The following is a 27,408-nucleotide window of genomic DNA, read 5'->3' on the forward strand; positions in this document are numbered from 1 at the left end:
AACCACCTGAGTCACCCAGGTGCCCCTACTGAGACTTTTTATTTTTATTTTTTTTAAGATTTATTTATTCATGAGAGACACAGACTGAGAGAGAGAGAGAGGCAGAGACACAGGCAGAGGGAGAAGCAGGCTCCTCTCGGGGAGCCTGATGCGGGATTCGATCCTGGATCCTGGGGTCACGACCCGAGCCGAAGGCCGGCACCCAACTGCTGAGCCACCTGAGTTTGGTGTCCCAAACTTTTTAAAGATCACTTTAAGAAGCAGTATGGCCAGTGGGTGTGTTGCGGAGACCACCTGCAGGATGAATAAAAAGCCAGGTAGCTACTTGCATGTCATGTGAACACTTGGATGGGCTGAGAAGACGTCCAGTGGCATCATCATATATGGACTTTTGCAGTTTTTACTCTGAAAAGGCTAATGTGAAAACAGTATGATATACTTTGGGAAAAAAATATCTTAGGTGACTCAAAACGTGCCAGAGATACATATGAAAAATTTATTTTTTTTAAAGATTTTATTTATTTATTCATGAGAGACACAGAGACAGACAGAGACCCAGGCAGGGGAGAAACAGGCTCCATGCAGGGAGCCCGATGTGGGACTCGATCCTGGGACTCTAGGATTATGCCCTGAGCCACCCAGGTGTCCCCACATGGAAAATTTAAATTGTTGTTCCAAAAAATGCAAATTGATGAAAGCAGTATCTCAAATCAGTGGATTATGTTATACCTGATTTCAAATATGCATGTATAATTAAATGAATGAATTAAATATTACAGGTAGATACCTGACAATTTCATTGATATCTTTATAAGTTTAAATATTCAGAAAGTTTGCGGGGCTGGGGCGGGGGGCGGAATCTTCTCCTTAGGAAAATGGAGGCTGCCTTCTGCTACAGGTTGCTTGAGGCCCAATATTTAGCAGTCCTATTCTAAATAAGCAGAAATAAAAATAGGCACGGGCTAAAATGTCACCTTTATTACCAGGGACAGACAGGTGGGTTGTTAGCTAACCACTGAACCCCAGCAGCAAGCAGGCTTCCCTGTCCCCAGGTACTACAGAGCCAGACCACCAGTAAGGCAGCCCTCCTCCTCTACGGTAGTGCTCCCAAGGGCTGGCACAAAGCCAAGAGGCAGATCACTTCCATCTCCCCAGGACACAATACAGGCCCAGAGAGAGCCCAAGAATTCACTTACTGCAGGACTAGGCCAGGAGTAGAGAGGGGGCCTCCCCCACTGACATGGTATGGTATATTGGGGCATCTATTCCTTTAGACTAATCCTCACCACTTCTACAGGGCACGTAGGTTGTTCTATGGCGTGTGAAGGGTCCTCTCATTCCCTCAGGGCAGGAAGCATGTCTTCACCAGAATTGTTGGCATCAGCATCCTGCTTTTGACCTCCAGGTCAAATGAACAGCTCTGATCAGAGAATCCAGGGCAGCGAGATTGCAGCTGCTTCATGACTGAGAATTTAAGAGATCTTGCAGCGGCTGCACATCACCCAGGAGACTGAGAGTTTGGGGACTTTTCTCAATTATAACACTTTCCAGAGTTTATTTTAATTACTTGTTTAATGTTTGCCTTCATTGCTGGACTGAAGGTGCCTTGAAAGCAGAGACTGGGCTTGCCTTGCTCGCGGTGTCATCTTTATCATGCAACACAGTGCTTGGCACATAAGTATTTGCTGAAAGGATGGATGGATGGATAGACGGGTGGGTGGGTGGGTGGTTCGATGGGGAATGTGCGGAGAGATGATTCAGGAAAATTGTAAAGATTAGAGATAATGCATATAAGGGATCCACCTCAGAATCTGGAATGTACCAGGCACTTAAAGATCCCTTTTCAGGTTTGGTAGAAAACCTCTCTTCCTCCTCTATCTCTGCACTAGGACTTTCTCTATTTGACTCTCAATATAATACAGCCAAGAGATCTTTCTTTCCCAGCCAGTAGTAACATTGCCAGGACCATGATTTATGAGCTGCTTTCATGAGAATTTAGTCTATCACTGCTCCAACCACTATTTTTCCGAAGAGACACAAATGCCCTGTTGTAATAACAGAAGAAAGTGGCTCTTCTAAATGATAGGAGTGGATCTGGCTGGAGGTATAGCTAACTTGTCTTCTCTAAGGAAGAAGACATGCCTTCCTCAGGAAGGAGATGAATATAAGAATAACTGTCAAGAAATAACCGAGTGCAATAATCCCTTTTCCCTGTCCATTTCAACAGCACTTTTTGATCTAACTTTGCTATGTAATGTGCCACTTTTCTACCTTGTGCCCCAGTTACACGCACCTGTGGCCAGGAGCCGGATGCCCAGTAGGCAGGCAGTTCACATTTGTTGAATGAATGAATGCGTTGATGTCTTTATTTCATCTCCCTAACTGATTCCTTGTGGTTAGATTCTGCATCTTGCCTTCATATCTACACCAGTATCTAGTGCAGTATTTTGTGCCAAGTAGGCTGTAAGCTCTAGGTAAATATTTGTTGGATGAATAAATGAATGCCCAAAAGGGCTTCTGGAGGAAAGCCAAGAAGACATTCCTCTGATGAAAAGAATTTGTAAAGAGGCAGGCAGATGCTGGAAGGGAGAATGTGGGGGTGGGGGCTGGAGGAGGAAAGACAGGCCTCTAGGCTGAATGGAGGTAGTGGGTGTGGGGTGGTCTCTAAAGAAATGGCAGAAAGGGAATGATAAAGGAGGAAATTATCCAGTAGGAAACAGCTCCATCATGCCGGGAGGAAGCTGCATTTTGTAGAAACTTAGGGCAAGGAAGTAGGGAGAGGGCCCTAAGGGAGAGGGCGACCCGAGACATGCAAGTGGTTTGGCAAGAGGCAAAGGCTAATGATATCCAATGATATCCAAATTACAGCTCCTACATCTTTTTCTTTCCCCCGGCCCTTGGCTTGGCCCCTTACTGGAGAGAGCTATTCGCCTCCATATCCCTGCCATACCTGCCTGAAGAGCTACTCATACTCACAGATTCTATTCAACAACTTTCATTCACTTACCCCATTTCACCCACCCACACTGCTTTGCAGGGTCATCAAAAACCTCCTTGTTGCTGAAGCAGTGGGTCCCCGTCCTTATCTCACTCAAACAGCTTCTGACACTATTGGCCTCGTCTCCGTCTCTAAATGTCTCTGGCCTCGCCTTTCATGTTAGTCTATCTCGTGGTTTCTCCCCTATCTCTCTGGTCCCTGGTCCCCTCTTCCTCTTATCCTTTAACTATTGGTTCTCCTTGGAGGTTCTGTCCAAGGCCTTCTGTCCTCACTCTGAATGCTCATCTCAGGTCATGTCGTCTACTTTCAGGCTACAGCAGCCATCTGCATGTTGGGGCTTCCATTTCTAGATCCCCAGCCCAGTTCTCTCTTCTGAACTCCACACCTCCCAGATATGTTCACTTGGCTGTCCCATGGGCGTCTCTTTCCAACAGGGAAAAAGCCAAATGCATCACCATCTGCCAGGCCTACTTCTTCTCTGGTCTGCCTTGTTTCTGTGAATGGCATCACTCTCCATCCAGTTGTTTATGCCAAAAACATTTGTCTTCTTCTGTCCAAGCTCAGTGTGATTTTCTCTCCTTTCCTCCTCTGTTCACATCCAGTTCATCACCACGTCTTGTGGATTCTATCTTCTCAGTGCCTTTTGAATCCACGCCCATTTTCTCCATCTCCATTGTCACCATTGAGTTGAGACCACTAGTGTCACCCATCTGGGTTGCTGCCTAGCTCCCTCGTCACCCACCCACCGCCTCTTTTCTTCCCTCTTCTCATCTTCTTTCCTTCTAGTCCTATTTCACATTGCACCTGGAATGGTCTTCTTAAAGTACAATCTAGATCCTGTGTCCTCCCTGTTTATATTTTCCTTTCCCTTTAGAACAAAGGTAAGCCCTTAGCATGGTTTTAAAAGCCCTTAATTATCTGACCCCTACTTATCTCTCTAATTCTTAGGTACTCTGAAACCTACACACCACCCCCCCCATAGCCTATGTTTCAGCCAGCAGGCTAAACCACTTCTAGCTGTGAATGCCATGTTCTGTTTAGCCTCTGGTCCTTCCAGGCCATACCTTGGTCTGTGAGTCATACTCCATGAGCCCGTTTGTCCACAAAGGCACTTTTTGCCATTGGCTACTGTAGTAGATGTCCGGGTGGTAGAGCAACTCTCTGACTAGGCTTAATGTGCTATGGTGCCAGCAGTTAGTTATGTTTCTCTCAGTCTTTGGATCCTATAAGCCTTCACATTAAACTCTACTCCCCTTGGACTATTCTTTAAGGAGATCTGGACAGAGCTGCTGAAGGCCAGATGTAACTGACCAAGGCATGGGAAGGGCCTAATTGCCCTAGCCCCACTCAGCTTTCTAAAAATTGGCAAGTTTTGCCACAGACACCCTCCTATACATCCTCTTGCTGTATGATTGATTGTCTCTTTATTTATCCCTTAGCAGAATTCAAGTTTTGAGTCAGGGAACAATATCTGTCTTTCACTTATCCACTCATTATTGAGCATCTGTATATCCTGGGATACAACATTTAGGGTCATTCGTGTTGTGCTGTCTATGCCCAGACAAGGGATGAGTTGGGGCTAAACCCAGCCTGGACTCTCCTCACCAGGCCATGTGCTCTGTCTCAGGGCTCTGCCTCCCAGAGGAAGCATCTTTCTCACCCAAAGGTGCTGTCCAATTGCCAAGGCATTGCCAAACCTGCTTGAAAAAGATGCCTTTTTCTAATCACAAAAGGTACTTTATAGGCTAATGGTGACCCAGGCATCAGAGAACAAGATAAAGCACAAGCTCTTGCTCTCATAGTGCTGTCTGAACAAAGAAATAAACACATAGTAAAATTAATTCACATGGTAAAATGACTCTGCAAAGAATTAGAGGCTATCTGAAAGACACCTTTAGATAAGATGGTCCAGGAAGACATCTCCGAGGAGCCAGAACATTTAAGCTGAGATCCAGATATTAATGAGGCCAGCCATGTGGAAATCAGAGGAAAGAAATTGTATGAGAGCTGTAAGACTGCATTGATCTTGATGGATTCAAGAATGGAATGAAAGGCCAGAGTGGCTGAGGTATAGTGAGCAAACAAAGAGAGAAATGAGATGACCAGGGAGAGGGCCAGGGGCCACATGACAGCAGAGCTCCATAAGCCTACTTGCCTTATTCACTGAGGTGTCCCCAGGGTCCAGGTCTTCATTGTGTTCAGTCAATACCTGTTGAATGGGAATCTCCTTCTTGCTCTGTATATCAAACTAGTGGCCCAGAACTGAAGCTCTGTGTGGCCCCAGTGCCCTCTAGTGACCACAAACTCCAGCCCAAGGCCCTCAGTAGCTTCATCGTCTTCAGAAAATTCTCAGCTTAGCGTTGTCCTTGGGGCCCAGCCAAGTTTCTGGAATTTGTCTTATTAACTTACTACTTTCTGTTAGTTTCTGGAATTTGTCTTATTAATTATTCTCTGTAAGTAGGACTAAATCGGTTACAAAATCTCTGACATACAATCCACAGTAAGATTGACACCAGACCTTCATTCTTTACCCAAGCAGCAGTTTTCAGAGAGAATACGTGGTTGTCTAATTTCTCAGGGGAATGCAGGGAACGTGTACAGGTGGCAAGCATTAGAACACATTTCTGTATTCCCTAGCCAGTGTGACAACCAGAAAGCTCTGTAGCAGCCTCCATATCTCAATGTGTTGTGGCAGTTAGGATGATCTCCAGGGCATCATGCGGCTCAGGTGTGGCAGTGATTGGCTAGAATGGCCTGACAAGACCACAGCCACAGGCTACACACTAGCTTTCACATGACTTCTGAAGACCCAAGCTTGGGCATAGCGTGCATGTTGAGGGCATATTGCAGCGTGTGCACAAATGTGACATACTACTCATCCTGTTGTCGTTCGATTTCATTTGGATCCCAACCCACTCTGGGCCCATTAAGCTAATCACCCAACAAATTTTGAACTGTGGTCTCATTGCAAGGCTGTCCCATGTATGATTGAAAAACCTGTTTTCCACCCAACTTCCCTGGAAGGAGCTCACTGACTGCAGCCTATTTGCAAATGTGTGCATCAATTAATCAAAAGTGACAGCAGAGACCTGGCTCTTCTGAGAGAGGGGATGGCAGAAGGAGGGGGCCAATTTTTTCACCCTCTGTTTCCAAATAATCCCCCCACTGCCCCATGCAGTAACTGATGCAGATTTATTTGAAGTATCCTGAAGGATGGGTCCTTTCCAGCTTTCCTGGTAGATCATTTTCTCTCTAAATTGGTGAATCTTTCACTGCTCACATTTTCCAGAGGCGCCACATGTGTTTTTCTGTTGGTCTAGTCATACACCACTGAGCCAACCAAAGGAATCTGGCTCTCCTTGATGTTTACAGGTGTTTCCTCCTTAGTTGTCACTTACTCAAGTGTAGCACATGGCGTTCTCTAAATTTTCTTCATTAATCAGTCCCCAAATTCCTTTACACTTGCTCCTCCGGTGATTCTACCAAGTCAACATATTTCTGGAGCTGAAAATGCCTGGAAGATTAGAGCCTTCCAGCTGCAGCTACGAAAATGAATGGGATTAATGTGTTTCCACCTCACTCCATGGCCGTATGTTTCCACAGGTTCACTCCCAGGAGCATTCTCTGCTTCCATTTGCTTCCCTGCAAATGCACACTTAAGCTTATCTGTGTATTTTCTAATTGAGTCTTAAGTGCATAAAAATTGAAATGTATACTGATGATAGCCAGTGTTGGTGAAGGTGTGGGAATACAGGCATTTGTTCACACGTTGTTGAGAGTTCCAACTGATACAACTTCAGAAGGCCTTTATTTATTTATTTGAGAGAGAGAGAGAGAGAGAGAGAGAAAGGGCAGTGGCAGAAGGAGAGAGAGAATCTCAAATAGACTCTGAGCTAAGCACAGATCCCGACTCAGGGCTCCATCTCAGGACCCTGAGATCATGACCCAAACGGAAACCAAGAATCTGTCACTTAACCAACTGAGCCATCAACGGAAGGTTATTTTAACAGCTTTTGAAACAAAAAATACAGAGACCCTTCACTCAGCGTTTAACATATCATTGCAGCTTTGTTTTTGGTAATGGATACTTCAAAGTAGCCTAAATGTTCATCAGCTGGAAACAAGCATAAATGAATTAAATACATTTGAGTATACTCATAGAGTGGAAGACCAAGTCACAGGTTAAAAAAAAAATGCCAATACAAATCTCTGTGTGCTGACATGGAAAAGATGCCTAGGGAATATCATCAAGTTTAAAAGCAAATTGCAAAACAGTGTATGTGATAGGAGACCATTTTTATAAATTTTTATTCCAGCCATTTATAGGACAAAATCCAGGCAGAGCCACATAAATTGATTAATGGTACTTTTTGTGAGGTTGATGGCTTTCTAAGATATACATTTTTCAGTTGTTGGAATTTTTCTGTTTTTCACCAATGTGTATTCCTTTTAAGTTCAGTAAAAACAGTGGAGATCTTAAATTATTTTTGTGATGCTTTCAATCTAGAAAGATGACTTTTTATGACAAGTGCTCTGTATGGCCCCTGTTGCCCTGTCCTTGGGTCTCAGCTGTGGAGGAGCTTTCCATGCCCTGACACCAAAATTCTTTGTCCTTCCCCCAAAGCTCAAAATGGCAGTGCTTCTCTTCAGAGTTTAGTTACTTATGTTACTTACTTAACAGGATTTAGTTACTTTAGTTAATTAGCTCAGCACATAAGGTTTTCTTGATTACTTCCAAGTTTTAAGGTGCACCTCCAGGTCTCTTTAACCAGCTCTGCTTTGCTTGTTGTTTAGTATGTTTGGATTATTTATTGATTATTTCATGTGAGTGGTTTTATGACCTGTTTTTGTAAGATTTTGGTACTTTTCTAAAGATCTATATCTTTTTTTCTCTCCTTCCACTCCCTTTCGTGAGAGGAAATATCTGCTTCCCAACTTGTTTAGAATTGCTCATTAATATTTATTTCACAAATTCTTTAAAAGAGGGCCAAGGGGATTTGGCATGGCCTTCTGCTACAGAAGCCCTTGTCTTGTTTCTTTTGCTTTCACTCTTAGCTCTTCCTGAACTAAAATTGTACATGCTGCCTGTGTTATTGTAAGAATTATTTTTATTGGGTCTTTTTTACTTCTCCTTTATTTTCAGAGTGGTGATTGATTGATTGATTGATTGATCTGAGAGAGATAGAGAGTGTGCATACTTGCACACGTGTGTGGGGAGGGACAGAGGGCAAGAATCTCAAGCAGATTCCTGGCCCAGGGAGGGGCCCGACACGGGGCTTGATATCATGACCCATGAGATCATGATGTGAGCCAAAACCAAGAGTGCCACACTTAACCAGCTGAGCCACCCAGGTGCCCCTAAAAATAAAATTTTTTAAAAAAGAGAAAAATCACCTGGCACTCCAATGAATTTATTTCTTATTTATTTACATTTTTATACAAGCAATATAATCAGAAAATTAGAAAATGCAGCTGAAAAAAATGAAGAGAAAAATAGAAATCACCTATATTTTCACTATCAGTTATAGCAACTGTTAATAATTGAGTTTATAGCCTTATAGATAATTTATATATATATACCTATCTTTTCTTAAAAAAAATGGGATTATACTTATAAATAATTTTATAACCTGACCCTCTTTGTTAATATTTTTCTTTTTTGTCTTTCAAGCTTCACAAGAATCAATGTAACAAACCTGCTATACAATGTGTATTTTTCTTGATTCAATACATATAAATGGGGGTGGGATGCCTGGCAAAGTTGTCTGATGGGTCAGAAGCCTGGAAGACAGAAAGCTTCCGGCTTTTATCCCTCTTTGGCCTCTTCCTTGTTTATGACCTTGAGAAGGCCCACTTGATCATTCTGTGTTTCATTTTCCTCATTTGCCAAATGAGGAAGGTGAACTAAATGACCTAGAAAACCTATTCCCGGTTTGAAAAAAGGAAAAAAAAAGTGTCAGGCTATCCCAGTGTAAAGTAGAGCTTTGAAAAGTATTCCATGAACTCAGGGCAAATGTGCATGCTGGTAGGGCAGTGTTGGAGGCAGTTTAAGATGTATTTCAACATATTAAAAATATTTTGCGCCTTGTCTCTTGACCCAGGTCTCGTAACAGTGTGCTTTAGTGGTTTGCGAAACATGTCTCTAAGACCAAGGTAATTATAGATGTTCCACCGAAGCATGACAAATGGCCTCTCACTTTGAATTCTTTAATGGGAAAGAAAAACCTTCCATGACAACAGCACTGGAACTTAATTACAGGCTCCAGATCCAGGGGTAAGAATAGAGATAGTCGTGGCTATGGCTTAGGGACAGAAGACAACTGGGAAGAACCAGGAGAGGGGTGATGTAACACTGACAACACAATGATGACATCAGTGGGGCTACATGAAGAACTTGCTATTTGCTGGGTGCTGTCCCAAGAACTTGAAATCCCGTATCTCATTTAATTCCCACAGTGACTCTAAGAGATAGGTTAGGAGGTAGGCACTTTTATTTCTTCTGTTTTACAAAGATGCGTATTGGGAGGCTCTTAAAGAAGTTAAGTAACCTGCTTCAAGTTATTCAGCCAGTCGTTGCAGAGGTAAAATTTCAACCTTGAGAGTTTTCTTACTTAACACATGCTATTTGAATGTCTGTTATATGCCAGGCACCTGTCTTGGGGCTGCAGATGCCAAGAGTGAATGAGGCAAAATTCCTGTTTACATGGAGTTTGGCTAATAGTGGGATGAGCCCAGTAATAACAAGCCAACAAATCAATAAATAATTTCAGACAGCAATAAATGCTATGAAGGAGAGTGACCAGAGTTGGGGGAAGGCAACTTTACACAAGATTGTCGGGGAAGGCCCTTGGGAAGTGACATGTGAGCTGAGCCCTACATAATGGAATAAGTCAGCCATGCAAAGATGTATTAGAGAGCATTTTATGTGGAAGGTCCACAAGAGCAATGGCTGGGGACTTGGAAGAGCTTGACTTGCTCTAGAAATAGAGAAAGTTAGCATTTCTGGGTAAGTGTAAAAGGGCAAAATGTCTGCAAAAGAGGCAAAGAGCCAGCCAGGGACCAGATGACCCAGGATCTTGTAGAGCACAGTAAGGTTTGTATATCTTATGCCAAATGCGGAAGGAAGACATTGCAGAATTTTAAGCAGGGAAGCCCTATGATCTCTAGTCTCTATAGGTGGCCTTCTTCACCTCTATGTAATATTGCTAACAAGGACCAATTAGAAAGGAATAAATTGTTCTGTAGCATGCAGGGCAGCCTAAATGAAAGTTATAAAGTTCAGAGCCAGTGTTTCAGATGAAACAAAATGCTAGGTTTTTCACAAAACAGCAAGACTCTAATGGACAGGGAGAGATCCTTTAATCTAAACTTCTGACTTTAGTTAAGAAGACCTTTGGGGCACGTCGGTGGCTCAGTCAGTTAAGCATCCAACTCTTGATTTCTACTCAGGTCATGATGTCAGGCTCTGCGTCATCAGGCTCCATGCTCAGTGGGGAGTCTGCTTAAGGTTCTCTCTTCCTCTCCCACTGCCCCTCCCTCCCTCTCTCTCTCAAGTAAATAAATAAAGCTTTTTAAAAAGATAAGACCTTAGGAGATCTATGTGGAGCATGTGAGCTATATTTAAAACCTACATTAGGAAGACTGCTGCTTCTCTTTGGGGACCTTCCCTCAACATGCAGAGAATTGCACTCTAGGTACTAAACATTCTTGACCACATCTTGGTCTGGGGATTATGCTTCCTCACAGAACAAATCTCATCCCAAATCATAAGACATTATAGCTTTTTGTAAATGGCGTCTCAGGGATTTACATTTCTATACAATCTGGGGTGTGTGTGTGTTTGTGTGTGTGTGTGTGTGTGTGTGTGTGTTGATCTTTATCTTTGAAAATGTTGGAGGGGAAGTGTGGGGGGATGGGATAACTGGGTGATGGGCATTAGGAGGGCACTTCAAGTAATGAGCAACTGATGAATCACTGAATTATACCTCTGAAACCAATAGTACAGTATTTGTTAATTAAAATGAATTTAAATAAACAAAAATAAACTCACCTAAAAAAATATTTTTGAAAGTGCCATCAACATTTTAACATACAAGACCTGACTTTTCTGGCGAGGTGAGCTTGTATAGATGTTTCTATTTTATTTGTAAACTTGGCAACTTGATTTATTTCATTTGAATGGTTTTTATAAGCAAATACTCAGGTTACTTCATTAAAGTTGATTTCTGTCATATATAGGGTGAAATTAGTGGCCGGTTTGGGGTAAAAACTCACTATTACAAGATATTGTTCTACTTTGATGAAACTATGAAGCATTTCACTTTTATGGGCAAATTAAGTTTGAATAACAGCATAAACCATTATTAATGCACTGTATTTGAGTGTGCACTTATGTGGCTGATTATCCATAGTAAGTTCTATACAGACCTAACAATATGGATTTATTTGAATGAAACTGCATTTGGAGGCATTTCGTTGCCTCTGTGATTGGGTGGGCCCCAGAGAGCAAGACATTAATTGTGAAAGAATTTAATTTAAGCTACACAACTGTAATTAAGTAGGATTTGGGGAAGTTCACCACTCTTGCATTAGTTTTTCTATAAATAGCATATTTGTTTCTCAGGAGGGGAAAAATTCTCCAACTATCTTGGTGCATGAAGTCAGAGAAGATCTAGTCCTTGGCATGAAAGTAGTATGTGACAGTAGCATAGGGACAAAGGTGGTAGGAGGATGGCTGTCTGCTGCCTTGGGGGTACAGAGTGACAAAAACAGTTCCCTCATATAAAGGTGCTGAATTAGAGAACTCTTAAGGCTCCCCTCAGCTCAGTGTTCTATGATTTGAGGGAAAGGATTCTCCCCTCTGGCTGTTTAGGCTAAGTATGTTTTACCAAGGCCTTAGCTACATGTTCAGGACGGCTCGAATAATTCCGTCAGAATTATAAATTCAGCTGTCAGCACTGGGATTGTTGAATTGACTGAACAAGCAGATTTTCTCCCATTGTCTGTTTTCTAGATTGATGAATAACAATTTTATCCTCTCCGTTTTGTTGTAACTCTTTCACTCTGACACTTCTGATTGCTGAGAGGTGTTCTAGAAATTTCCTAAGTCACATATTGGAGTAAATTCAAGGAGATAATGCAATTCCAATTGAATCATCAGTGTCTCTGCTGTCAGACCCAGTCATTTTAGGAGTTCAGTTGGTTGAGTTGCACAACTTCCCAGATTTAATATTACATACTTGCCACTTTACGTCTTGCCCTCAAGTCTTAATAAATGGGCTAAAGGTCTGATGGGAAACTGTGAGATAAATTATATGTTTATTATGCCAAGTTAAGTAAATACTGTTTGAAAGGATTACTGGAGGGTACAATCAAGTTAATTGCTTTAAAAATCTTTTCTGATTTACTGGGCTCTATGAAAATGGTTAAGCAATTGATTTCTGTCGTGGTAAGTGATCTGAAGAGAGTGGTGTTGAGTCCACCAGGGTTGCCATGCGCATTTCCTTCCTCATGGCTGGAATTGTCCCATAAATGAGCAGAGAGGGCCCCCTGGGACCAGAATGCAAGTACTGCTGACAGACTGTTGTTCCTCCAAAGAAGACACATGTTGACAGTTTGACGTTCAGGATGACAGATTGATTTTTTTTTCTTTTTTATTCTAGATGCTGAAGAATACCAGCCTCCAATATGGAAATCATACTGTGAGTATTTGAGATGAGAATCTCCCCAGAAGTCTTCAGTAGGTCTGCCTTTTGAACAATTCTTGCTGTTGATTTAATGCACACAAGGAATCCCACATCACAGCACTGAAAACCCAAATCTTTCTTTTTCCACTAAGGAGAGATTTTAGTCAGAGTGAGCTGTACAGCACTCTCCCCTGGCCAGGACCCCAAAGGGCAGGCTGCCTGTGACCCCCTTCAGGAATACTTAGGAAAAAGAAATATGCATTCTAATTCCCTACCTTTTGATTTGGGGCTTTCCTTTTATTTTTTTCCCCAGAGTTGGTCAACAAGGGCAAATGTGCTGACTTCCATGAATTACATTCTTAGCTGATCACCCTATAGCTGTAATATCATAGACATTTACCACAGAAAATAGCAACAGATAGTAAAGAATAATATTTGGTCACTCAGGGTGACACCTTAGAAACAGATCATATCTGGTCATCAGTCAGCAATTCAGCTCCCTTCAGGAAGGCAGGCAGTTGTCATCACATCAAGCTCATTTTCTCTTTCCTTTGTATAATCTGCCTAAGTCATTCTCCAACAAGAGAGAGAAGGAGCGTGGTAGATGGGAAACCCACTGTGCTGACAGCCAGGAGACACATGTTCTTGTTCAGGCTCTGATTCTGGACAGCAATAATAAGAATAATTATTACGATCATTATTGATGTTACCATTGTTTCTACCACCCATGAGACCTGCCCTGTGCCAGCCGCTGTGCCAGCTGTGTGCCTGAACTCTCAAATTCTCACCACAGCCCTAAGCGACGGCTGCCATGATTACCCCCGTTCCGCATACAAGGAAACCACAGCTCAGGGTGGTTCAGTAACTTGGCATATGGTCTGCATCTCTGAGTGCATGGGACTGGCATGCAGAGTGAACCCAGAAGCAAGCCTGACCCACAGCCTACCAGTTTTCAGGACTTTTTTTTCCTTCCAAGATTTATTTATTTAAGAAAGAGAGACAGGGTGCCAATGTGAGGAGGGCAAGGGGCAGAAAGAGAGAATTCCCAAGCCAGCTCCTCACTGAGTTTAGAGCCCTCCATGGGGCTTGATCTCATGACCCTGAGATCACAACCTGAGCCAAAACCAAGAATCATACCTATAACCCACTGATCCACCCAGGTGCCCCTCCACTTAAACTTTTACACATCAATATATACATACACACAAACAGAGACAAATATATACATATGTTCATGTATAAATCTGTTACAAAAGCAAAACAAAAAGCAAAATAGACAAGACATTACAAAATACATAAAACTGAGAGTGAAATGTGTCATAATTGACAAACCAGCCTCTATCCCATATTCCATGTCTCCTTCCTACTTCCCCGTCAATTTTGGAAGGCATATCCTTCCAAGTGTTCAAAATATATATGCCTAATATTAGGGCATTTTGCTGTTGTTCCCTTTTGAAAAAAAATGGGTTATGCTGTACTTGGTGTCCTTCAACTTGCTTGTTTCACTTCACAAATACCTTGCTTTTATCTTTCCATGTCAGCATATATAGAGGCACCTCATTCTTATTACATGAGTCTGTTCTTCCATCTGTGAAATAAAGGGGTTGTGCTGGGTCTCTAAGGGCTCTTCCAATCTAATGTTCTGCATTCTGATCTTCTATTTTAAAAGGCAGTGCTAATGACTTAGTAATTGGATGTTTTTGTTTGTTTGTTTCCTAATGGAGTGTGAAGAGCTCTGACAGTAAATCAACAAAATATCTGTAGTGAGAGGCACTGGGTGTTCCATGACTTACTGTGCTTTGCACACTGCTTTGCACACAGCCTTGCATACATCAACTAGCCAATAAATATTTGTTGAGTGAATGCCACCGCAGAGAGTTCTGCTGAAGCGAAAAGATGGCATTGGCTCAAATTCATTTCGCCTTTTGCTAAGAAGCTTTGGCCACCCAATACATCTCTTAAAAGTGCTGCTGTGTCCTAAGGAAGGTAGAAAACACATTGCTAATTACATGTTTACAATATCAATTTCACCCTAGTATATTGGTTTTAAGCTTGATCTGGGGGTCTAACCGAGTTGTGCTTTTTAAAAAAATTATTTGCTCTGAAATCACAAAACTTTAGACAGAAGGGATAGTTGGGACCATTTAATACAAACTTAATGGCATATATGAAACTGCTTTTTATTACATCCAACTAATAGTCATTCTGGCTCTAGTTAAGGGCCTCTAGTGATGCAGAACTCCAAAACTGAAAGGAGTATGTGGCCAGATGTACCATTCATGGCATCAAAACCACTTTGCCTAAAGGTATATACAGAGCATCACTGAGAAAGAACTCTCTTTTGGCTGTCCTGGATCCATAAATTGAGTTTGAGTGCTGGGCCACTTATAAATTCACCTGACCATATTATTCCCAAGCTCATGCTACTCTATCTTATTCCCAAGACCATTCATTTGGTCTTTCAGCAAACAACAGGAGTACCTCTTGCATGTTAGAGCATAAGTATTAGGGATCAAAAATGACTAACTTGTGATCCATACTTTTCTCCAGTTTACAGTCTTGTAGGGGAGGCAAATATAAACCAATTAACTTATAATGCAAATGGCTTTAGTAACAATATATTACTCCTCCACTTCCTGGAATTAGAGAAGGCTATAAAACAGGTTAAATTTGCATGTGGGTCTTTTTTTTTTTTTTATTGCAAATAGGCTCCACGCCTAACATGGGGCTTAAACTCATGACCCTGAGATCAAGAGTCACATACCCTATCTACTGAGCCACAGACACCCCTGTATATGGGTCTTGAAGAATGAACAAAAGGAGGAATCTTAGGGCCTTGCAGAGCTTCATGAGATACTTTTCAAATTCAAATATACTAAAACCGTAGCATTTTCCTGATCTGAAAAGCCAAAAAATTTCAGAGTGTGAAATTTGCTTTATTTTAAATAACCTGCTGTTAAACCCATTTTGAACTTCAGGAATCACCAAGCCTTTCTCTTTGAAATGTTCACAAACCATCCTTTGAAAGTTAATTTTAGATATTGATGTCAAACTCATTAGCGTATCATTTATGGAATACACGTTTTTCCATCACACACACTTTTTTTTAACTCTAGTGATTATTTGGTCCTATGAAATCTCTCATATATTTACTAGAGGCAGTACATTTTTACCATATTATAGGACTTCATTCTAAAAATTATGATTTTTAATTGTTATAGAAGTGTTTAGGTATGTCTTAGATTTTATTGCCTATTATTAGACATAACTTTCACTTATTTGATATCAGATTCTTAACATGAGATGCTAGTCCTAATTATGACATTATTCCTAAAGAAAATTAGTCTACTTGATGACAATCCACTTTAAAAAGTGGTTTCTAAGTTTTAATGCTAATTGCAATGCTCTTGGTTGCAAGTATCTACAGTTTACTTTCCTGATACTTTAAGCAAAGTCTTAGAATTGAGTCTCAGTCTCGACTGACCTGCGTTACCCATTCCTAACTCCAACACTGTGGTCAAAGAATTGGAATATGCTGCTGCCCTGAACTAATCAGGGATGAGCCATATGTAATCCACATAACTGGAGAATTATGAGTACTGTTGGAATGGGAAAGATGGAAATGGATGTTGGGAAGGCAACCACAAATGTCTGGCTTAGAAATTTAGAGGAATAGGAACCTTAAAAATCAGCTCTCTCACTATTTTATTTAAAGTAGATTGTTCATTCATCACGCATTCAGCAAATACATATTAAGTCTTTGCCTTAAGCCAAACACTGTGCTTAGAGTTGTGAGACCAAAGGGATGGATAAATCCCGGTCCTGACTCAGAGAACCACGATGTCATAAGATGGAGTCCTTTAACTCCCTGCATTCTCTGCTCCCTTCCCTTTCTTAAAACCTAATGCTATCACTTACTGGGCTGTCTCCATAAGAATAATTTTGTCCCAAAGTATCATATATCTGCAGCTAGTCCTTAATATTCAAGACCAAACCTCAAAACATCGATGAAGGCCCTAAGAAAGTTTTGGTTTCAGTTTTTTAAAAGAAAAGCTATCTTCAAGTTCACTTTAAAAACATAAACAAGCACATGAGAAAATGCTCTGCTTCACTTGCAAGTTTGGGAAATACAAATAGAAACCAGGGAACTACAAATAGAAACCACAATGAATACCACCTCACACCAGTGAGAATGGGGAAAATTAACAAGACAGGAAACAGCAAATGTGGGAGAGGATGTGGAGAGAGGGGAACCCTCTTGCGCTGTTGGTGGGAATGTGAACTGGTGCAGCCACTCTGGAAAACTGTGTGGAGGTTCCTCAAAGAGTTAAAAATAGTTCTGCCCTACAACCAGCAATTGCACTGATGGAGATTTACCCCAAAATACAGATGCAGTGAAATGGCAGGACACCTGTCCCCCAATGTTTACAGCAGCAATGTCCACAATAGCCAAACTGTGGAAGGAGCCTCGGTGTCCATCGAAAGATGAATGGATAAAGAAGCTGTGGTCTATGTATACAATGGAATATTCCTCAGCCATTAGAAACGATGAATACCCACCATTTGCTTTGACGTGGATGGACCTGGAGGGTATTATGCTGAGTGAAATAAGTCAATCGGAAAAGGACAAACATTATATGGTCTCCCATTCATTTAGGGAATATAAAAATTAGTGAAAGGGAATAAAGGGAAATGAGAGAAAATGAGTGAAAATATCAGTGAGGGTGACAAAAGATGAGAGACTCCTAACTCTGGGAAATGAGCAAGGGGTAGTGGAAGGGGAGGTGGGCGGGGGTTGGGGTGACTGGGTGATGGGCACTGAGGGGGGCACCTGGCGGGATGAGCACTGGGTGTTATGCGATATGTTGGCAAATTGAACTCTAATTAAAAAAGTAAAAAAATAAAAATTAAAAAATTAAAAATAAATAAATAAATAAGTAAATAAAGCCACATTCTAAACTTTAAGCCAGAAATGCATGAACTGTACATCCTAAGCAGAGACGTTCACAAGTCAACCACCCTGAGTAGACTCTGAAAAGTTTTATTTTCTAGGAGGCTGAGTGCCAATTAGACAGCAGATGCTGGTGCCAACAGCTTTCCCAGGAGGCCCTCCTGGCCAGTAGGTCAAGCAGTCACAGCTTGTGCCTATTTTCCTAAAGAGGAGTTTAGAACCTCAAAACTCTGCTCCACTAAGCCTCTGAATCAGAATCTCCTGGGGGGAATATTTATAATAACAAATCATCGGCCCTACGCCCACCAATTTCTGAATCAGAAGAGTGGGGGGGGGGAATCTGCAATTTATCACACCCCATAGGTTTTTCTGCTGCACACTTACACCTGAGACCCCTCATTATGAGGCTACATAGCCTCATCATCAGGTTTTTCACAGTGCCATTAGATGAGAGGAGAACTTGGTCCCATTAAGACTGGGCATTCTGTTAGCAAGGAGATTGGAGGCGGGGTTAAGACAAGAAGACAAACACCTACTATTTCTCACTCATACCCATGGGTTTTTCCCATGAAGACTGGGTAGACATGGGCAATGATCAGGGTGGAACTGGCTCAGTGTCACAACCAAAAGGGTAGGTTGGACTCCTGGATCTGCATGCCTTCTTTAGAAAGAAGTGGCTGTTAGAGGCCATTCTTGAAGGGTCTTTAAGGAGCTGATAGGTGTGACCTGGATGGACTTTAGCCTCACCCAGGCCACAGGCTTTCACTTGGCATCCACAGGAAGTGGGGTAGTTATTGTTAGAGGAGAGTGAGTTGTTTTCTTATTGAAGAAAAAGTAAAACTTTCTTTCAGTGAGCTCTGGGTTTCTCAATGTGCTTCCAGTTGCTGGGGGAGCAAGGACTCCTCTTCCCCACCTCCATGCTCTCCAGTGACCACGCCCCCCTGCCAAACAGCTTATTTCAGCGCTAAGAATTAATCATGTGCAGTAGAGTGCCCAGGGCTGAGGAGTTGCCTGGAACATGTTTGGAACATTGCTACAGCAGCAGATTCTATCATATCACCTCTTAGCCCACAGAACCACCCAAGAAGTGACATATGTCATTGCATTTTGCTTGTGATATGTGTTTGTTGAACAACAGCAACAACCAAAATTCAAGAAGGGACACTTTCAGATTATGTGACATGTTCCAGTTTGTATTCAATGTGCCTCAGAGGTTTTTTTTTCACGGATGGTGGTTTTGTTATAGCTAACCTTGAAATTGAGGGACAGAGACCCTCACTCAAAGCTAGGATAGGATATAGGGCCCATTTTTTATATGGCTACCATTGCAGTCGGTTGCCATCTCATTATCTTTATAGAGACACATAATCCAGATGGTTAACAGGCTTCTGTGCCTATTTGCCAACTTCTGTTGCTTGGAGCGGCACCGAACAGATCGGTTCCTGAGACCTGCTCTCTGAGAAATAGTAATCAATTGATGATGTGTGCTGCCCAGGGACCAGGAAGGAAACCTGATGTCTCTGCTTTGAGAGGTTTGCAGGGACCCCCTCAAATTTGCCCCTGCCTTAGACTGTTCCTGGTTTTGAGACTGGCAAACTACAACATTTCTTTTTATTAAATCTCAGAGGATGCAGCGATGGACTTTAGCCTGTCCAGAACCTGTATCCTCTGTGACTGTTAATGGCATCACAGTCTCTTATTGTTTCAAGGTCCTTCCCTCCGGTCAATCTGTCATTCAGCCCTGTCCATTCTCCTCTGCATTCAACTCACCTTCTTATCTGCCTTTCCACCAGTGTTGTCTTAACACACATTTTCATGATCTCCTTGATGTACAACTAAAATACTGTTCTCTCTTGATTCCCTGCCTCCACGGCTCCTCCTCTGATCCTTCCTTCAGTGAGGCAAAGAGCAGTGACCCCACTCCTGGCTGAGCATCAGAATCTCCAATGAGCTTTTAAAAAAAAAAAATTAAAAAATAAATAAATAAAAAATAAAAAAAGCAAATTTGGGGGCTTTTTGCCAGACTGTCAGAGTGAGTGTTGCCAGTGAGCAGCCCCAGTCCCACATAGGACCCCTCTACCACCTGCAATGGGGAACCACTGGCAAGGCTGAAAATTACAGACCTTGGAATCTGGAAATCAGGCTTTAAATATCAATTTCCTCATATTATCTGTGTGAGCTTGAGCTTCTTCAAAGCTTAGCATCTCCACTACTTTAGTAAGGGCAGAATAATAGTTACCTTGCAAGTTTGTTGGAAAGATTAAAAGAGATGATATAAATAAGGTATCTGGCACATAGTAGGTGTCCACAAAATGGCAGTTTCTATTATTCTGAATAGTCTTTTTATTATTATTATTATTATTATTATTATTATTATTATTATTCTGAAACAGGCCAGATCATGTCATCTCCCTCAAAAAATGTCACTGCCTTTCCGCTGCAGACAGAAGAACATCCATGCTCCTTGGCATGACCTTTAAGAGTTAGCTTTATGTGACCTCCTCCTGCATTTTTTCCATCGTGGTGGAACAGCCACACTGGACTCTTACTGATCAATAAACATGCTATTTATTTCCTGCTGGGGCTCTTTCTTCACCTATAAGTGCTTTTCTCTTCTCTATGTTCAGAACTCCTCTAATCTTTCAAGAAAAGCTCCGTGCTTCCCCCCTTGGGAAGCCACCCTGGCCACCTGAGTAAAAAGAACTACTTCCTCCTCGCCCCCTCATTAAAGCCTTTGGCCTACTCTGATTTTGTTTCTCTATACAAGTTTCTTTCATTGGATCAGAGTCTCTTGGAGACATGAATTGTGACCCATGAGTCATTGGTTACGGTCCATTTGTTCACCAGATATGGCATCAAGCATCTACCGTGTGCCAAGCACTGCTCTAGGTGCTGGGGGTACCAGTGGACAGACCAAATCCCTATCCTCAAAGAGCTTACACTTTGCTCAAGGGAGATGGTACACAAAATAAACGAACAAAATGTGTTAACAGTAATGAGTGTTGTGAAGAAACATAAAACAGTATAAGGGAGCAGGATAAAGGGAGGTAATTTTATACCAAGTCAGCCAAATCAGGGAAGACCTGAATGAAGGGAGAGAAGGAGCCACAGAGATATCTTGGGAGAGAGCAATCCAGGTGGAGGGGAAAGCAAGTGCAAAGGCCCAGGAGGCATGGAAAAATAAAGAGGGCTCCAGACTCGAAAGGATAGCTGGATGCCCCAGGACAAATGTTTAACTTTCTTGCACTTGTTTGCTCATCTAAAAAAATAAAAATGATAATAATACAACATTCTTTTTTCTGAGTTCTCCTGAAGATTCAATAAAATATTGTTCCTGGCATATAACAGGCCTCGATATGCTGGTTCCCTTCTCTTCTCCCCTTCTCTCCATTCATCATAAAAGCCTCCACGTAATGCTGACTGTGGTATCTGGCCTATAGCAGATGTTCAGATATTTGCTGATATGAACTACAAAGGCACACTTAGCAAAAAATGCTTCTATCTTACAACACATATACTTCCTTTGTCACCACCTCCAAGGAAGGCATTAAAATGGTGTCCAGCCTATCCCCACATTTATCTGTTGGCTTCAAGAGGCATTAGCAATGGGAAGAGAAGAAGGGGCAGGATTCTCTGAATGTGGGTTCTACACTTGCCCTTGGCTGGAAACTCTGATTTTAGGAGTTGGCCTATTTAGGTCCCATTATAATCATTAATAGGAACACAATTGAAAATCAATGAGTAGGTGTCTGGGGCTGATTTGAGAGGTAGAAAGGATTCCATGCAGCCTCTCTCATGATTTAAGGAGAGCATGGGCACTACTGGGATAGTTAGTGGAATGTCGACAAGTATTTCTCTATCTTTGGCCAATTCTTCATGTTTCTTCTTTGACAAGAGGCCTGCTCTGTCTCTACCTGCCATATGTGGGTACAGTTGTCCTTACATGACACAGGCATTATCATTAGTGTGGGCAACTCATTAGAAATGTGGCCACATTAAAACATGTACCAGAGGGTTAGGTAGTTTCTTCTCTGTGCAAAAGCTGGGCAGTCTACCCTTAATTAGGTAAGAAAATAACCATGTTGAGCTACAGGCATTGAAAAGCCATAATTACAAAATACATCCCATCCTTTCCAGCACTGTTTCCACATGACCATCTGCATTTCAGTTAAAATTTCTTCTTTATTTTTAGACCTAAGAATAAATCAGAAAATGTTGCTTATCTTACTTATTGCATTTTCTAGAAATACTTTATATGATTGAATTTTAACTTTTCATAGATTTATTCCATCTAAAATGAATATCTTCCTTCTTTTGAATATGATCATGCTTTTCAAAGAGGTGGAGCCCACAGGTTCTTGCATAGGGTGGCTTCCTTCTAAGAAAAATAACCAGACTAGCTGAGCAGCAGAAAATCACGCGTTAGAGTCCAAAAAATCACAGATAAGAGGCTGAAAAATTTTATTTTTATATAAATTACCTCCATTTCCAGGCCTGAAAGTCTGTCTTTAAAGCAGGATAAAAAATAAATAAATAAAATAAAAATAAAGCAGGATATAAGAGAGTTATTATTTCTTAAGATATTAAGGGACCCAAGAAAGAGGATTGCCAATGGGTGGAGACTAGTCACGTAGATAAGAATGCATGGTGATAGGCCAAAAATGGAACTCATGAAAAGAGAGAGGAGGGCAGCCGCATGGCTCAGCAGTTTAGTGCCGCCTTCGGCCCAGGATGTGATCCTGGAGGCCCCGGGATCGAGTCCCGCATTGGGCTCCCTGCCTGGAGCCTGCTTCTCCCTCTGCCTGTGTCTCTGCCAGTCTCTCTCTCTCTCCCTCTCTCTCATGAATAAATAAATAAAATCTTAATAAAAAAAGAGAGGGAGAAAGGACTCAGAGTTTCACTCACAAAATCAGTGGTGTCTTGGTACAGAACTGTAACATTTCAGAGAATAACATTCTTCTGCTAATGCCAGTCTTTTGCTGATATGTCAGGAGACATCAACATTTAAATTCAGAAATCCTATTATATGATCTTACTGCTTAGGTACTCACAGGTAGAATTCTGTTCTTAAAATAGGAGAATTTTACTCCTACCTTCCAAGAAAGCCATAAAATGAACAATGCCAGTAACAATTATGAAACTAAATTGGCCTTGTAAGAGAATAAAAAAATCAATTTTGCCAGTTTACATCCATGGTAACTAATTTCCATATAAATGAGCTGACTTTATTCAGTCTAAAAATGTGCCTGTATCCTCTTTGTTTTTTCGTTTGAAATATTTGCAGTTCTTCAGATGCACTTAGGTGGGACTATTTGAAGACATTTTGGTGTGTGTTGTACTTTCCTAATTATAATTATCTTTTTCTTTTTTTTCCTTTGGCAGTGTATCAATTACAGCAAGAGGCCCCTCGTCCCAAGAGGATCATTTGTCCTGGGGAGGTCAGTACTCAGCTATTTCCAACACACCTTGTTAAATGTGATGAATTGTCAGTGCTATGTTGATATTGGAGGACTTTCAGGTTTCCTGAAAGTTGACTTGTGTTAACGTTTGTTAGAGTGTCCCCAAATCTAATACCTGAATAATGCATATTCTGAAATCAAGTGTTATTTTGAAAATATTCACAAACTAACTTGAAATCAGAGGTCTCGTGTTTTTAACGATTGCAGAGGCATTTTAAGCCTCCCTGTGTAAACCCTCTAAACTGCACATTTTGGTTGTTTTCCTTGTTTCTACTGTTTTGATTCTTTTATCATTTTTTTTGGTACAGAATGCATCTAACAGAATAAACACAGAGAATAATAAATATCTGGGTACTCTCAACACTCATTTAACAAACCTTTATGCTCTGTCACATTTACTTGACATTAAAAAAAAATCTTGGGGATCCCTGGGTGGCTCAGCGGTTTAGTGCCTGCCTTTGGCCCAAGGCACGATCCTGGCATCCCGGGATCGAGTCCCACATTGGGCTCCCTGCATGGACCCTGCTTCTCCCTCCTCCTGTGTCTCTGCCTCTCTCTCTCTCTCTCTTTCTCTCTCTCTCTCTCTCTATCATAAATAAATAAATAAATCTTTAAAAAATATATAAATGAATAAAAACAATCTACAAGGAGGTGGCTATGTTTTTATTCTTGGAAATAAGCTTAAAAATATATCGACTCATAAAAATGCTTAGCAGCCCAGAGAACTTCCCCCAGTCATCCCTCACTAATCAGTCCTTTTCTCATCTGGGATGCCAGCGAGACTGAAAGGCAGTACTAGGGCTCTATTTTCTACTTTTATACTGATCAGTTGCTGCAATAGTCAAATTAATATCATTCACACAAAGATCCATGGGTCCTTCCTTATTTTTGATTTTATGACTTAGATTAAATATAGAGTAGCAGATGCCTTTTAAAGTGTCACATCTACCTTATCTGGAGGAAGAAGGCTCCAACTCCAACACTCTTGAGATTCATCCTTGAACATCAGTACTTTCTAGCTACCAGACTTGACTGGATCTGGTTTTGAACCTGTCTCAAAGACTTAGGTACATACCTACCCACACTCAGAGGTGACTTCTCACTGGGTAATAAATATTTATACAGAAAATTTTACTTCGGTTGAGGGACACTGAAAATTCATCAAGTAATCTGAATATTAACACAGAGTAAGCATTCCCATCCCAGGAATATGACTTGAGAAAAGAAACTATCTGATCCTTAAGGAAAAATCCAGTATGAGGTCCACTCTTTTTTTTTTTAATTGAAGATTTTATTTATTTGCTCATGATAGACACAGAGAGAGAGGCAGAGACATAGGCAGAGGGAGAAGCAGGCTCCATGCAGGGAGCCCAATGTGGGACTCGATCCCAGGACCCCAGGATCACGCCCTTGAGCCAAAGGCAGATACTCAACCGCTGAGCCACCCAGGCATCCCTGAGGTCCACTCTTTATCTGATACTCTGATCTTGTCCTGCCACCAATCCTGATGACTTTTGTCCTTTTTTATTCAACAATATCTAAAAAAAGAGAATAGGATAAATAGAAAATATTTAACGAGGTGCTTGGACTAGAGTGTTTGGGGGGATGAGTAAGAAACAAATTCCTTTCATCCTGGGGTGCCTGGGTGGCTCAGTCAGTTAAGCATCTGACTCTAGGTTTCAGTTCAGGTCATGATCTCAGAGTCGTGAGATCAAGCCTTGTATTATGCAGTCTGCTTGAGATTCTTTTCCTTCTGCTCTTCCCCTACCTGTGTACATGCTCTCTCTCTCTCTCTCTCTCTCTCTCTCTTAAATAAATCTTTTTTAAAAAATTCCTTTGATCCTATTTTACATTTAGTATTCCTCCAGGAGAAAAAATAGAGCTTGTGCAGGGAGCTAAAAGAATTCAAATGTCTCCATGAAAAGAATGTTTTATAAAATTAGAACACCACTAAGGGCTTTTCCTAGGGTTATTAATAAAAAGTCTCCAGGCAAAGTTGGGTACCAGAACTGAAACCCAAGAGGACAGTAAATAGTCATTTGCTCATTTATTCAACAAATGTATATAAAGAGGCTGCTGTGTTCTGACTTTCATCGAGGTGTTGGGAATATAGCAAAGAACTGGGCTATTAATACTTTGAGTGTCATATCAAAAGAAAACAAAATCATGATGTATGTAATTAAAGATAGATCTAATATTTTATCTCTGCATGTGTGTACATGTGTGCAAATGCGTCTGTATGTGTGTGAGTGTATGCACTTTTCTCTTTCTCAAAATCTTTGGAACCATATCAGTTGTCCTCTAAGCCAGGTGGAATGTTAGCAGTGGAGATGGGTAGATTCAGATTAGCTCTACAGAAGCTCTTCCTAGGGGTTAGCTGAGACTCTTCAGAGATCTAATGGGATCTGAAGGGACCACAGATCTCTTTGCTGTTGCACTTGCATTGGAAGGCAATGCCACAGACATCTTAGCAAAGTAGAGCTGTGTGCCACAAGCCATCACCATCTGCTAAAAACATAGGGCACATATAGCTTTTCTTCCCCCTCTTGTCTGTCTCTAACCAGCTTTTCACCTTTTTAAAAATTTTTTTGAAGGATTTTATTTTTTTATCTGAGAGAGAGAGAAAGAATGAGCAGGAGGAGGAAGAGAGAGAAGCAGACTCCTCCATGAGCAGGGAGCCCAATGCAGGGATCCCAGGACTCTGGGATCAAGACTTGAGCTGAAGGCAGCCAGTGAACCATCCAGGTGCTCCAACTTCTCACTTTTTGACCTTTAGTAGTTTGATTCATTAATAAGTTATCTGGCTGATGCTAGACTCATAGGTTGCTTGCCTCTAGAAATTCCACATCCCATTTCTACTATGAAACCTTACGTGCAATGGATATTCATCAGCTCCATTTCCTCAGCAGGCAGCATGGGGCCCATCCAGCCAGGCAGGTGTCAGGCAATAAAGGGTCACATGTGCTGGGGGAACAGGTGCTGCTTAGATGAGTGCCAGCAGGAGCAGCTTCAGCTGCCTTCGTCTCCAGTGCAACATTAACTGCAAATCACTCCTGCCCAAGTTGCTTGACCTCCCAGGACTTGCCCTCCCTCGAGTGAAGGCATGGCCTACTCTTGGACACTGAAACCACTGCTTCTGCTACAGGCAGTATTTGAGCAAATGTCCCTTTGCCTTGTGCTGCGCCTACGTACTCAGGGGGCATGCCTAATGAAGTCAGAAAGCCTTCCGTTTGAGTGTGTGGCCAGAGATTGAAGCTTTCTTAACACATTTACATAACGCCATAAGCTATTTCTTTTGAACAATGAGATAATGACCTTTTTGTCTTTGCTATCTCACCCCTAGAGTCCACGTTTTCTTTCTATACACAGTCCTGCTGCCCTCCTTCTTAGTCTTTAGCCTCTCTGTTGTCAGCCACCATGTCCCTGGCAAGCCTGCACAGCAGTGTATTCCAACATACTCCATCTCTTTTGCTTCTCTGATGGCAAATAATGTCCCAGGCTAGGGGCGCCTCTTGGGTTAGGATCCTCCCATGGAATATGATAAGGACTCGCAAGAGGGCACCAAGTGAGTTTGTAGTCACAGAGATATAGAACACTGCTGCTCAAAGGTAGGCCATACATAGGCCAACACGACTTAAAGAAAGGCTTGCTAGTTATCAACAGATACCAACCACCTAACAGACTTTGCTGGGGAGCTGGGTGAGTGGAGGAGACAGCCTGATTCAGCAGGCAAAAACCAATGAGCTTTGTGAACCCAGGCAGGGGAGCCCAGCTAGAGTCAGTTGGACTTGTTTTGAATTCATGCTCTACCACTTTCTAACTACTTCACTTAGAGCCAAGCACTTATTTCTCAGGGAGATGAAGGTCTCCTCTACTCCAAGGGCCAATATCTACTTGATGGGGTGCTATAAATGGGATATATGTGTCAAGTGTGTAGAATAGTGCTACATAATAGGTAACTCAAGGTCCATGATTCAAGACAGATTCAGAAACCTACAAAGGGGAGGCTCTGAGATGCTCATTAGGGACAGAGTCAGAGCAATGACAGTGTTCTCTGAATGTGCGAGCCAAAAAGACAATGATCAAGAACAGCATGGTACATGGATCAGGAATTAAACTACCAGGAAAAAAGATGTTGAGGATGAGGAACAGAGGGTACAAGCATCTGAACAACAGCTCTGGCGCCAATTAAGCCAGGTATGGTCAGTTAGTGAAATAATAGTTCATTGCTTTCTTGAGATTCATTACTGTAAATTAATATTTATCGAGCAGCCTCAGCACCTGGCACTCTACTAGCATTACCTGAGCACTCCT

The 27,408-nt window shown here is 41.7% G+C and overlaps 1 protein-coding gene across 2 annotated transcripts in view; it reads left to right on the top strand.

Moving 5' to 3' along the window:
- The window catches only part of CHN2 (chimerin 2), a 295,623-nt gene that overhangs the window by 136,059 nt on the left and 132,156 nt on the right, over positions 1 to 27,408 (top strand). For both annotated transcript variants that reach the window (XM_025993086.2, XM_072764631.1), the window contains exons 2-3: positions 12,661 to 12,699; positions 23,018 to 23,073. In XM_025993086.2, coding sequence (XP_025848871.1) covers positions 12,661 to 12,699; positions 23,018 to 23,073 — 95 coding nt within the window. The remainder of the gene's footprint in view (positions 1 to 12,660; positions 12,700 to 23,017; positions 23,074 to 27,408) is intronic.

Source organism: Vulpes vulpes, chromosome 7 (assembly GCF_048418805.1).
Source record: "Vulpes vulpes isolate BD-2025 chromosome 7, VulVul3, whole genome shotgun sequence".
In the NCBI taxonomy this organism is placed as follows: Eukaryota; Metazoa; Chordata; class Mammalia; order Carnivora; family Canidae; genus Vulpes; species Vulpes vulpes.